The sequence below is a fragment of the Bubalus kerabau genome, chromosome 5, assembly GCF_029407905.1.
Source record: "Bubalus kerabau isolate K-KA32 ecotype Philippines breed swamp buffalo chromosome 5, PCC_UOA_SB_1v2, whole genome shotgun sequence".
In the NCBI taxonomy this organism is placed as follows: Eukaryota; Metazoa; Chordata; class Mammalia; order Artiodactyla; family Bovidae; genus Bubalus; species Bubalus kerabau.
In genome coordinates, this window is record NC_073628.1 from 115,365,341 (window position 1) to 115,378,482 (window position 13,142).

Sequence of the window (13,142 nt, forward strand, 5' to 3'; positions counted from 1 at the left end):
AGTCCAAGGGACTCTTAGAAGGGCGTTAAGTTTTCAAGTCAGCATATTAGTTGAAATTTAAGTACAAACTATCCTTAAAAATTTCCAAGGTATAAACAGTTGGAGAACAGTTTCCCATGAAGTCCAACATGGCCAGTTCTTTCCCCAGCCTTGTAAAGTCTGTTTCTTCACTGATCATGAGAGGAAGTCACTGGCCTGGAATTCAGGGTATAATGTCAATGAAAAGCTCTCCAGCTCCTGTGTTGAGATCTGCAACCTTACAATGCAGGACTGATCCCTTTATAAACACTGCACTCCATTTCCTGTTTTGCTCTACTCGGTGCCAAGGGTTCTGGAAATGGCTTTGCAGAAAGTGAATTTTGAAATCAAGTGTCCAACTGTATCTTTTTATGGCAGCTCCAACACAAAGTCCGCAGTTCAGTTCAGTCGCTCAGTCGCGTCCGACTCTTTGCGACCCCATGAATCACAGCACACCAGGCCTCCCTGTCCATCACCAACTCCCAGAGTTCACCCAGACTCACGTCCATCGAGTCAGTGATGCCATCCAGCCATCTCATCCTCTGTCGTCCCCTTCTCCTCCTGCCCCCAATCCCTCCCAGCATCAGAGTCTTTTCCAATGAGTCAACTCTTCGCATGAGGTGGCCAAAGTCCTGGAGTTTCAGCTTTAGCATCATTTCTTCCAAAGAAACCCCAGGGCTGATCTCCTTCAGAATGGACTGGTTAGATTTCCTTGCAGTCCAAGGGACTCTCAAGAGTCTTCTCCAACACCACAGTTCAAAACCATCAATTCTTTGGCGCTCAGCCTTCTTCACAGTCCGTCCAACTCTCACATCCATACATGACCACAGGAAAAACCATAGCCTTGACTAGACGGACCTTTGTTGGCAAAGTGATATCTCTGCTTTTGAATATGCTATCTAGGTTGGTCATAACTTTCCTTCCAAGGAGTAAGCGTCTTTTAATTTCATGGCTGCAGTCACTATCTGTGGTGATTTTGGAGCCCCCAAAAATAAAGTCTGACACTGTTTCCCCATCTATTTCCCATGAAATGATGGGACCAGATGCCATGATCTTCGTTTTCTGAATGTTGAGCTTTAAGCCAACTTTTTCACTATCCACTTTCACTTTCATCAAGAGGCTTTTGAGTTCCTCTTCACTTTCTGCCATAAGGGTGGTGTCATCTGCATATCTGAGGTTATTGATATTTCTCCTGGCAATCTTGATTCCAGCTTGTGTTTCTTCCAGGCCAGCGTTTCTCATGATGTACTCTGCATAGAAGTTAAATAAGCAGGGTGACAATATACAGCCTTGACATACTCCTTTTCCTACTTGGAACCAGTCTGTTGTTCCATGTCCAGTTCTAACTGTTGCTTCCTGACCTGCATACAGATTTCTCAAGAGGCAGGTCAGGTGGTCTGGTATTCCCATCTCTTGAAGAATTGTCCACAGTTTTTGTGATCCACACAGTCAAAGGCTTTGGCATAGTCAATAAAGCAGAAATAGATGTTTTTCTGGAACTCTCTTGCTTTTTCCATGATCCAGCAGATGCTGGCAATTTGATCTCTGGTTCCTCTGCCTTTTCTAAAACCAGCTTGAACATCGGGAAGTTCACGGTTCACGTATTGCTGAAGCCTGGCTTGGAGAATTTTGAGCATTACTTGACTAGCATGTGAGATGAGTGCAATTGTGCGGTGGTTTGAGCATTCTTTGGCATTGCCTTTCTTGGGGACTGGAATGAAAACTGACCTTTTCCAGTCCTGTGGCCACTGCTGACAGAAATTCCTCCCCAAGTTCTATTAGCAGTCAAGTTTGGGTCCCTCTTGGCCCAACTTGAATGCATCACAAGCAGCTTCTTTTTTTTTAATTATTTTTAATTGAAGGATGATTGCTTTACAGTATTGTGTTGGTTTTTACCAAAGATCAACATGAATCAGCCATAGGTTTACCGATGTCCCCTCCCACTTGAACATCCCTTACACCTCCCTTCCCATCCCACCCCTCTACGTTGTTACCAAGCCCTGGTTTGAGTTCCCTCAGTCATACATCAAATTCCCATTGGTAATCTATTTTACATATGGTAATGTATGTTTTCATGTTATCCTCTCCATACATCCCAGCCTCTCCTTCCTCCCCTGCCAGCCTTGTCCATACATCTGTTCTGTCTCCATTGCTGCTCTTCAGATAGGTTCATCAGCACCATCTCTCTAGATTCCGTATATATCCATTAGTATATGATATTTGTTTCTCTGACTTACTCCACTCAGTCCATGGGGTCGCTAAGAGTTGGACATGACTGAGTGACTTCACTTTACTTTTCACTTTCAAGCATTGGAAAAGGAAATGGCAACCCACTCCAGTATTCTTGCCTGGAGAATCTCAGGGACGGGGGAGCCTGGTAGGCTGCCATCTATGGGGTCGCACAGAGTCGGACACGACTGAAGCGACTTAGCAGCTTAGCAGCCACTCTCTATAATAGGCTTTATATTCATCCACCTCATTAGGACTGACTCAAATGTGTTTCTTTTTATGACTGAGTAATATTCCATTGTATATATGTGCCACATTTCTTTATCCATTTATCTGTCGATGGACATCTAAGGTGCTTCCATGTCCTAGCTGTTGTAAATAGAGCTGCAGTGAACATTGGGGTACATGTGTCTTTTTCAATTCTGGTTTCCTCAGGGTATAAGCCTAGTAGTGGGATTGCCCTTATATGATGGTTTAATTCCAGTTTTTTAAGGAATCTCCACATTCTCCATAGTGGCTGTACTAGTTTGCATTCCCACCAACAGTTTAAGAGGGTTGGTTCCCTTTTCTCCACACCCTCTCCAGCATTTATTGTTTGTAGACTTTTGGATAACAGCTATTCTGACCAGCGTGAGATGGTACCTCATTGTGGTTTTGATTTACATTTCTCTAATAATGAGTGATGTTGAGCATCTTTTCATGTGTTTGTTAGCCATCTGTATGTCGTCTTTGGAGAAATGTCTGTTTAGGTCTTTTGCCAACTTTTTGATTGGGTTGTTTGTTTTTCTGGCATTGAGTTGTATGAGCTGCTTGTATATTTTGGAAATTAGTCAGTTGTTTCATTTGCTATTATTTTCTCCCACTGTGAGGGTTGTCTTTTCACCTTGTTTATAGTTTCCTTTGTTGCACAAAAGCTTTTCATTCAGTCCCACTTGTTTGTTTTTATTTCCATTACTCTAGGAGGTAGTCATAGAGGATCTTGCTGTGATTTATGTCATAGAGTGTTTCTGGTCTTACATTTAGATCTTTAATCCACTTTGCCTAACACCATACACAAAGAAAACTCAATGTTCTAATTTCTTTTAATGACAGCTGTCCAGTTTTCCCAGAAGCACTTATTGAAGAGACTATCTTTGCCCCATTGTATATTCTTGCCTCCTTTGTCAAAAATAAGATATCCATAGGTGCATGGGTTTGGGCTTTCTATCTTGTTTCATTGGTCTATTGGAAATATGAATTGTGAGACTTTTTTTGTTCTAGTTCTGTAAAAAAACAAAAACAAAAAAAAAAACACACACCATTGGTAATTTGGTAGGGATTGCATTTAATCTGTGGATTACATTTGGTAGTATAGGCACTTTCACAGTATTGATTCTTCCAACCCAGGAACATGGAATCTCTCTCCATCTGTTTACGTCATATTTGATTTCTTTCATCAGTGTCTTAAAGTTTTGCAATGGTAAAGGGGATTGATTCCTTAGTTTCTCTTTCTGATTTTTCACTTAGTATACAGGAATACAAGTGATTTCTGTGTATTGATTTTGTATCACTGATTAGCTCTAGTAATTTTTTGATGGTATCTTTAGGGTTTTCTATGTACAGTATCGATCATGTCATCTGCAAACAGAGTTTTATTTCTTTTCCGATCTGGATTCCTTTTGTTTTTCTTCTGATTGCCATAGCTAGGAACTTCCAAAACTATGTTGAATAATAGTGGTGAGAAATCTTATAGGGAATGCTTTCAGTTTTTCACCATTGAGAATAATGTTTGCTGTGAGTTTATCATATATGGCCTTTATTAAGTTGAGGTAGGTTCTTTCTATGCCCATTTTTTGAAGTTTTATCATAAACAGGTGTTTAATTTTGTCAAGCTTTTTCTGCATCTATTGAGATTATCATAGGGTTTTTATCTTTTGTATATGTTGAAGAATCTTTGCACCCCTTGGATACACCTGACTTGATCATGGTTTTTTGATCTTTTTAATGTGTTGAATTGTGTTTGCTAGAATTTTGTTGAGGATTTTTGCATATGTTATCAGTGATACGGGCCTGTAATTTTCTTTCTTTGTCTGGTTTTGGTATCTGGGTGATGGTGGCCCCATAGAATGAGTTTGAAAGTGTTCCTTCCTGTGCAATTTTTTGGAAGAGTTTTAGAATGATAGGCATTAGCTCTTGTCTAAATATTTGCTAGGAGCTTGTCAGGAAAAAAATAAAATAAATAAAATAAATATTTGCTAGAATTCAGCTGTGAAGCCATCTGGCCCTGGACTTTTGCTGTGGGGGAAGTTTTTGATCACAGTTTCGATTTCAATGCCACAAGCAGCGTCTTGCATTCGGTGGAAGCCAAACCACTCCTCCCTGCCATCACCCTCCTCCCGCAGGCCAGTACATGCTCACTCGGGGATTTTCCCCAGCTTTAGCATACCCCTCTGGTGACTCAGCTGGTAGAGAATCTGCCTGCAATGCGGGAGACCTGGGAAGATCCCCTGGAGAAGGGAGAGGCTACCCACTCCAGTATTCTGGCCTGGAGAATTCCATGGACTGTATAGTCCATGGGGTCACAAAGAGTCAGACACAACTGAGCGACTTTCACTGTGAAGAGAATTAAGGGGTCTGGTTTTCCCTTGAGGCTTGGAAAGAATAGAGGAGTGAGCTGCGATTTTGTTCTGTAAGTAAGGCTGACAGGACACTGCAGTGCATTGTGAAGGAAGGCGGAGGAGCCGCCAAGGTTATTTTAAGAGGAAAGCAGGGAAAGATTTTCTGCTGTGATTTGTGGTTCAGAATTAGGAGGCAAGGACAGTAAATGCTTTGAATTAGCTCTCCTCCTCAGCTGTGTATTACTCATGCTCTTTTGAGGCAGCCCGGAACTATGGATCTCTTCCTGTTGTGGTGAATTAGGTGGGGACTCCAAAATGCAGGGTCAGATAAGGAGTCATCTTGGTCCCCAAGCCCGGACAGGGGTGGGGGCCCAGAACCACTGTTGAAGGAAGCCTGGAGCCCGGCCGCCTCAGGTGCCCTTTCCTATTGCAGGGATCCTTTGCCTTTGTGCATGGCTTCTTCCCTCCACGCTGCCTGGTTCCTTCCTCCTCCTCGGCCGAGCCCACTCCTGCCTCCTGGCAATGGCCGTGGCCAGCCTTTCCCCAACTTGGCCCAAGGTGCCCAGACGCTGACTTTTCCGCCAGTTCTCGGCATAGAAAACCTCACCCTCACCGGTGGCAGGATTTCCTAACGTGACCCAGGTGCCCCTGCCATCTCTAGGCAGCCGTTGTAGTATTTTAGTCATTGGCCCGCCAGCACTGCCCTCCTCTAACCCACCGCCTGCCCTTCCCCCCATTACTCGGGCCTCTGTGCCCTGTCCGAGGCCAGAGGGTCCCAGTGAGGGCAGGGTCTGGGGAGATGCTGCACCCACCAGGCCTACTCTGGTACGGGATGCAGAGACCCTGCTGGCCCTGGAGGAGCCTCTGAGCCCCTTGGGGAGGAGGACGCACAGTGGTGACAGGAGGCGAGGACAGGGCCTCCAGTTCCATTGACTCTGATGTGGGCCCAGCCTGTGAGAGCCAGTGGGGCCCAACAGGCCTGGGTGGTCTGTCTGGAGCCTGAGGGCCAGCCAGACTGACCCTATGGCGCAGTACCTCGCTGCCCCAGGCAGCCTCAAAGCAGCACCTCTAGACCCCATCGGGTGTTCTGGTGATGGGCGGGGGAAGACGGTGTCTCTGGACTTGATTTCTACAGTGACCTCACCTATGTGGCGAGGACTCTTACATTTGAAAGGAAAGCACGGATGGTGTAAACAAATCACTGGTATAAGGCCGGCGGCTTAACCCTGAAGCAAATCCTGAGCGTGCTGTTTGAAGTGCTAGTGGCTTTGCTGGCCCCCCTGCAACGTGGTGGTGCCTGATGGTAGAAACGAGGTGGCAGTTGAAGCAGGGAGTGTAGTGGGGAGCGGGGGTGCAGCTAGAGTCACCCCAACCCTCAGAACCAGTCCTGCCCCTGGGCCTGAGGAAATCAGGGCCCCTGGCTGGGTACCAGAAAACTACCTTTGCCCATTTCCACCAAGTATAGAAACTCTGGGAATGGTGTCACAGGGCTGGACAGGCACGTGGAACTCTGGAGATCAGAACCACGGTCCTCCCATTGAAGCTGTACAGTGAAGAGAGAATTAATACCTGTTCTCTTTGGGCTGCAGTCAGGAGAAGAATGGATAGAAAGGGCTTTAAAAATTAAAAGAACTATACAAGTGTAAATTGTTCATGGAATCAAAGGCCTTGTACCCCAGCACACAGAAAGTACTTATGGAAATGTCTATTTGTTGACTGACAATCAAATCTAAGGTGACCTAAGGAGGGTTTCTTAATCATCTGCTTCTGGTCTGTCCTTTTACAAATTAGGAAACGAAGGCTCGGGGAGATGACGCTCAAGTCGAGTTTGTGGCTGTTCTTTAGGGAAGACTTAGTGGTCCAGGCTGGGGTTGGCGAGCACGGTTCTGGAGAATCCTTTGAGTCCCTGTCCTCTGGGGTCTTAGGACTAGTAAGACCACACGCTGTCCCCTCCCAGAGCCAGGGCAGAGGGAGCATCACTAGGGGGGCCTTCCGTCCCTCGTCCCTTCAGACCTCCCAGTCCACAGGTGAACTGGGAGGATGTGCAAGGGAACTGAAGCACTCTGCGAGGGCAAGCTCTGTTAAAAAGTATAATGTTGGGGTTGGGTTGGAATAGAAAAGGGGCCCTGGTTATATACTGGTGGGTGAGATAAAGCCTGAAACGTGGAGGAAGAAGAGAGACCCTTGGCTGTGGGACTAGAGGAGAAAAGTCAGAAGGGAGGTGGAGATCTCAGACGTCCTGTCAGGTGGCCTTCTGAGTGCAAATGGGGACGGCACTGGAGTCTGTGCCTGGCACTGAGTGAGTGAATCCTGGTCCTCTCCCCTTCACCCTGGATGCCTGCCCTGCAGCCTGCACACGTATAGACCTGCCTTTACCTCCCGTGAGTTATGCAGGATGGGTAGGTCTCACCTCAGCTGACGCAGTTGTGGTCTGGCGTGTACACAGATGACCTGCCCAGTAGGCCTTCCTACAGGAAGAGGAGGACCGCAGCTTCAGGAAGTAGAAGAGAGTTGACGTAAGCAGCTTTCCCACCTGCAGAGGTCAGAGGAAGTCTGGCTGAGCAGGGGACAAGGGGTGGGGCCTCCCCTCATCCATGCCAGGCCCTCCAGCTGGGGGCTCCTGGCCTCGGGAGTGAAATGGAGCTGTGACGGGCACACTGGCCCCTAAAGGAAGGAAGACTGCATCCCTTGGCAGGAAAGGATGCCTGCCCCAGGAGGTGTCCTCCTTGTCTATCCGTGGAGGCAGGCAGGCAGAGAACCACCCAGCCCCCAGGACACACTCAAAGGCTGAATGAGCAGACAGATGAGCTAACGTACCTGAGTGTCAGCCACTCAGAGCTTGATGAGGACAGAATGGAAATATTGGCTCTTTGCTCCTTCCCTTGCCTCCCTGCTTCCATCACTCGTACTCCCTCATTGTCCTGGGCTGGAGGAAAAAAGCAGGGCAGAGCTCAGTTTGTGTAAGGAGCTAGCAGAAGGCCTGGGGGGGGACGTGAGTACTGTGAGGCAGAGAGGAGGACCCCAGGAGCGGGGAGCATGACCTGCCGCCAGCTCCTGGCTCCACTTCCTCCTTCCCAGCTTCCCCCCTCTAAGATTTCCTCTACCCCTCATCACTCTAACACAGTCCTCTTTCCTGTGTTTTAGACCCACAATTCCAGTGAAATTACAACCCCTGGTGAGGTCACAGGCAAGGGCACAACACTCAACCGTATGCAAATCCAAGCTGGCATCGCCCCTCTTCTCTGAAACCGCACTTCCGCTGCGCGGGCTGCGGGCCCCTCCAGGCAGACACTTCTTTTCTTTGGTGGCCTCCTCCGTCTTTCTTCTCACGTCCGTCAGTTGCAGGGCCTCTCAGTTGTGCCTCCTGCACTAACTTTAAACCCTTCTCCATTGCCTTTACCCTCTCTAAACACGCACTAGGGCCCAAAGCTCCCTGACTAGCTTTCTCTTCAATCCAACCACTGTGGCCCAAGAACAATCCTATTAGAAAGTAATGCCGCTCAGAGCACCTTACTACCCTGTACTCCCAAGTTCACAACCCTTCAACGGCTCTCCATGGCCTATAAGCTAAAATCCGCGTGAGTGGCTGACAAAGGCCTCATGCCAGCCTCAGCCTGCCTTCCATGCCTCTGCTCCACACGCCTCTCCAAGCAGCTTGCAGCTCCTGACCCCCACAAGCCCTCTGATCATCCATGCCTGGACGTGTGCCCTTCCTGCCTCATGTCTGATGAGCACTGTGGGGTCTGTGTGTGCCCAGAACCCTCCTCTGCCCTCTGAAATCTTATCCCCGGGCCCCAGCTGCCCTGGAATCATACACATGGGCCTCTCCTTCCATACAGAGAAGTCAAGGGAAAGACAGACATCCTACCATCTTTGTGCACTCTGTACAGTCTCAGTGTTGGTCAGAAGAGAGCAAGGCAGGGAGAATGGATGACCAAGCAGGACAGTGCCTTTTCTGTAGACTTGTGTTGTGACAAGATTTCCTGGAGGATGGGAGGCCCAGGCCCCTCAACCTCCTTTCTTCTACTCACCAACGGCTCCAGTGGTCAGATCGTGCATTTGGAAGCCAAATATAAAAATAATGAAATCTAAGGCATGAGACCATTGAAACTCCATGAAGATAACATAGGCAAAACGTTTTCCAACATAAATTATGGCAATATATTCTTGGATCAGTCTCCCAAAGCAAAAGAAATAAAAGCAAAAATAAACAAATGGGACCTAATCAAACTTAAAAGCTTTTGCACAGCAAAGGAACCCATCAACAAAATGAAAAGACAACCTGCTACAGAAAAGAAGAAAATAATTTGTAAACAATGTAACAAGGGATTAATTTCCAAAATATATGAACAGTTCATACAACTCAATAACTTCCCCCCCCCCCAAATTGGCATGTGTGCATGCTCAGTCATGTCCAGCTCTTTGCAACCCCATGGACTGTAGCCCGCCAGGCTCCTCTGTTGATGGGATTTCCCAGGCAAGAATACTAGAGTGGGTTGCCAAGTCCTCCTCCAGGGATCTTCCCGACCTAGGGATCAAATCTGCATCTTCTGCATTCCAGGGGAGTTCTTTGTCACTGAGCTTCCGGGAAGCCCCCCAAAATGGGCAGAATACCTAAACTGACCTTCCTCCAAAGACATACAGATGACCAACGAACACATGAAAAGATGCTCAACATCACTAATTATTAGAGAAATGCAAATCAAAATCACAATGAGATATCACGTCATCCTGGTCAGAATGGCTAGCATTAAAGCCTACAAATAACAAATGCAGGAGAGGGTATGGAAAAAACGAACCTTCCTACACTGTTGGTAGGAATGTAAATTGGTGCAGTCACTATGGAAAAGTCTGGAGGTTCTTTATAAAATTAAAAATAGAGCTACCATCTGATCCAGCAGTCCCACTCCTAGGCACATATCCAGAAATGATGAAAATTGTAATTCAAAAAGATACATGCACCCCAGTGCTCACAACAGCAGTCTTTACAAAAGCGAAGATATGGAAACAGCCCAAATGCCCATCCACAGATGATTATTTTAAGAAGATGTGAGGAACACGCACACACAATGGCACATTACTCACCCATAACAAAGAAATATTGCCATTTGCTGGATGGACCTAGAGAATAGCACACCAAGTGAAGTCAGTCAGAGAAAGACAACTATTATATCACTTATATGTGGAATCTAAAAGAATTATTCAAATTATTCTATATACAAAACAAACAGATCCATAGATGCAGAAAACAAAGATGTGGTTACCAAAGCGGAAACGGGAGGTAGGGAATAAATTAGTATAGGATTTACAGATACACACTAGTATATATAAAACAGTTAAGCAAGAAGGATTTACTGTATAACACGAGGGTCGATATTCAATATCTTATAACCAAAATGGACAATAATCTGAAAAAAAAAATATATATATATAACTGAATCACTTTGTTATTCAGTGATTAGTTTGAATCAGTTTCACCTGAAACTAACCCAACATTGTTTATCAACTCCAATTTTTAAAAAACCACCACCAACAGAATCTATTAACAGAACTTGTCTCTTTCAGTAACCTTGGGGGCAATATCATCAACGAGGTGGTCCTGAATCTGCTTAAGGCTGGGCAGTCCCGGGAAGAAGTCAGGATGGAACACCTGGAGTCCCGCCTCCAAGCTGAGATTGTGGCATCCACAGGTAAGTGATTGCCAGCCTTGCAGAACATAGGCCTCTGGTGAGGGGAGGTAGAGAAAAACGTGTATGTGCTGGAAGTTGTGCTCATGAGATCAGACAGGGTACTCAGGACCACAGAGGTGGTGCCATATAATATTCTTGTCATCAGCTTGACGTAGGCATGAGAAAAGTCCTTTTCTGAAAACTATTCCTTAAAAAGAGAATAGTTGGCCTTGGCCATACAGACCCTTGAAGAAGAAAGTCTCACTGTGTGTCTCAGTGGCTCAGCCTCCAGTTGTAGGCAGGGCCGCTGCACCTCTGCCTCTGCCATCAGATAAACCATAGCCTGGCAGGCACATGCACTGTCTCTCCCTCTCACACGTCTAGCTCCTCTCTGCCCTCTCTCCCTAAAGGGAAACACAGTTGCATAGTTCTTGACACAAACTTAAGACAGGCTTCTCGGAGTTGGCCTTAGGGTGGGGGAACACCTCGACTCCAGCTGGGCTCAGCCCCAGCTCAGACCCCATGTAACCCTGCTCTTGATTTCAGACAGTGGCTTTGGGCACAGCCGTCTTGTGAAGGAAAATCTGATTGACCTCTTCATCCCCTTCCTGCCACTGGAGTTCCGTCACGTGAGGCTGTGCGCACGCGACGCCTTCCTGAGCCAGGACCTCCTGTATACAGAAGAGGCCCTCGACGAAATGGCTAGGATGATGGTGTACGTCCCCAAGGAGGAACAGCTCTTCTCATCTCAGGGATGCAAATCTATTTCCCAGAGAATTAGCTATGTCCTGCCTGAGGGCTAGATGAAAACTGCCCGAAGCTGCCTTCCTTCCACTAATGGACCCTGGGCTGTCGTGGCAGCACATTGTCCAGGACAGAAGGGGTTGGAAGGGCAGGCTAGCAACCAGCAGTCAGGAGCACACAAGCGGTGTGTAGAGGGGAGGCCTTAGATCAGAGACAGAGCCAGTGCTTCAGATCACTTGGTGCCTTAAAGAGCCACATTCCGAAATGTGAGCCAGCTGGTTGGAGGAGGTCATGTGGGAGAGACATCCCAAGGATTTATTAGCATCTGCCCGCAGATGCCTGGCCTTGGTGTTGGGCCTGAGGCTGTAGTATGCTCGGTGACAGAAAGGGAAAGACTAACTTCTGCTTACCAGTGGCAGGGGCTGACCTCACGCTTGCAGGCTGGGTGGGTGAGCTTTCAAGTTGTTTCCCAGAAGGAGGCTGAGCAGCTTCTATCTGTGAGCTCAGGCCACAGCTTCAGGCTAAAGGGCACAGGGGAAGTTTGTTTTTTTTTCAATCAGAATAGGTGAAGATGTCTCCTGCTCTGCAGATTTTTAAGACTTAAATTAGTGACCTTAAAATATGTAAAGATTAAAATTTTGTATTTTTTTCTAAAACCCTCGGCTTACTTACCTTCTTACTGAGCCCTAGTAATCATGCTCCCACAGCAAAATTCCATGCGCCAGGTGGTACGGATGGGGACTGGTGGAGATGGGGTGTGTGCTGGCACCCAGAGCTGACAGGGGGGTCACCTGCTCTGCCAACTTACCTCCGTTTGCTGCGCGACCACATCAACTGAGCCGGGCTATTTCCGCCTCTTACTGAAGAGGCCTCCACAGCATCTTGCCCTTATATATGAAAACAGCACTCCTGTGCTCCCAGCTTTAAAGTCGTCCTTGAGGACCGAACAGCCACGTGTAGATGTGGGCACTGTGCCTCTAGATACACAGGAGGTACTCACCGTTTTGCCCCTTCCCTTGGTTCTCCCCTTCTACCACACTTCTGGAATCACACACGGCTCTGCTTTCATGTCATCACCTCAGGTGGCCCTTTTATTTACAGTCCTCCCCACCCTCTCACCTGTAGCCTGAGTAAAAGGAAAACGCTTCTGCTTCTCTCCCATTTAACAATTACATTAATTTACTCCAACAGCTGCCCCGCGGCTAGGAGCACCTAGCCCGAGCCACCTTAGATACCCCATCAATACACAAACGCGTGAAAGGAGCTCGGTTTCGCACCACCCGTGGGACAGAAGTAAACTTGGCCTAACTGCACAGTGAAATGGGGAGTCAGGCTTAGGTGCCTGTCTCAGTCTAAGGCATCTCGGGAACAATCTGCAGCCCCCCAAGCCTGTAACATACCTGGATCTAAACTCTGTAGACACACACTTTAAAAGGCACGTTGCACAGCTTTAGGGCTCAGAGCCACGGAACAGCTGACTTGCTTTCAGCACAGGTCAGCCATATCTGATGTCATAAATACTGGGTCTGAACCTCATACCTCGGGACCAGGACGAGCAGCAGAGTGCAGTAATTCCACACACTCCCCTGGAGCCAGAAACTGCTCAGCGGCTCAGCCACTTACCGCCCGCTGGTGAGACCACAGGAAAGCTGTTGATAACTTCAGTTTAACCTTAGTAATGACCGTGCTTACCTCATAGGGCTGAGAATTAAATGAGTTAGTGTTTTATCAAGTACTCAGAACACAGAATTTTGGCACCATACTCAAAGCCCAGGAAGGGCCTTTCCCGCTGTTCTCTCAGACCCCTGGTTTGTTTCAGGTCATTTAACATTTGCAAACACGTCATGTGCCACGCGTGCTGCCTCACCTCACGCAATTCTTAACA

The 13,142-nt window shown here is 47.3% G+C and overlaps 1 protein-coding gene across 3 annotated transcripts in view; it reads left to right on the forward strand.

Annotated features, from left to right (window-relative positions):
- Nucleotides 1–11,913, forward strand: part of TOR3A (torsin family 3 member A) — a 28,647-nt gene extending 16,734 nt beyond the window's left edge. The window contains exons 5-6 of one of the 3 annotated variants that reach the window (XM_055582796.1): nucleotides 10,410–10,534; nucleotides 11,060–11,913. In XM_055582796.1, the coding sequence (XP_055438771.1) occupies nucleotides 10,410–10,534; nucleotides 11,060–11,316 (382 nt within the window). In that variant the 3' untranslated portion in view covers nucleotides 11,317–11,913. Of the gene's footprint in view, nucleotides 1–396; nucleotides 638–8,683; nucleotides 9,023–10,409; nucleotides 10,535–11,059 lie in introns of those variants that run through there. The other 2 variants (XM_055582797.1, XM_055582798.1) reach the window with 2 other exon arrangements.
- The last annotated feature ends 1,229 nt before the right edge of the window (nucleotides 11,914–13,142 follow it).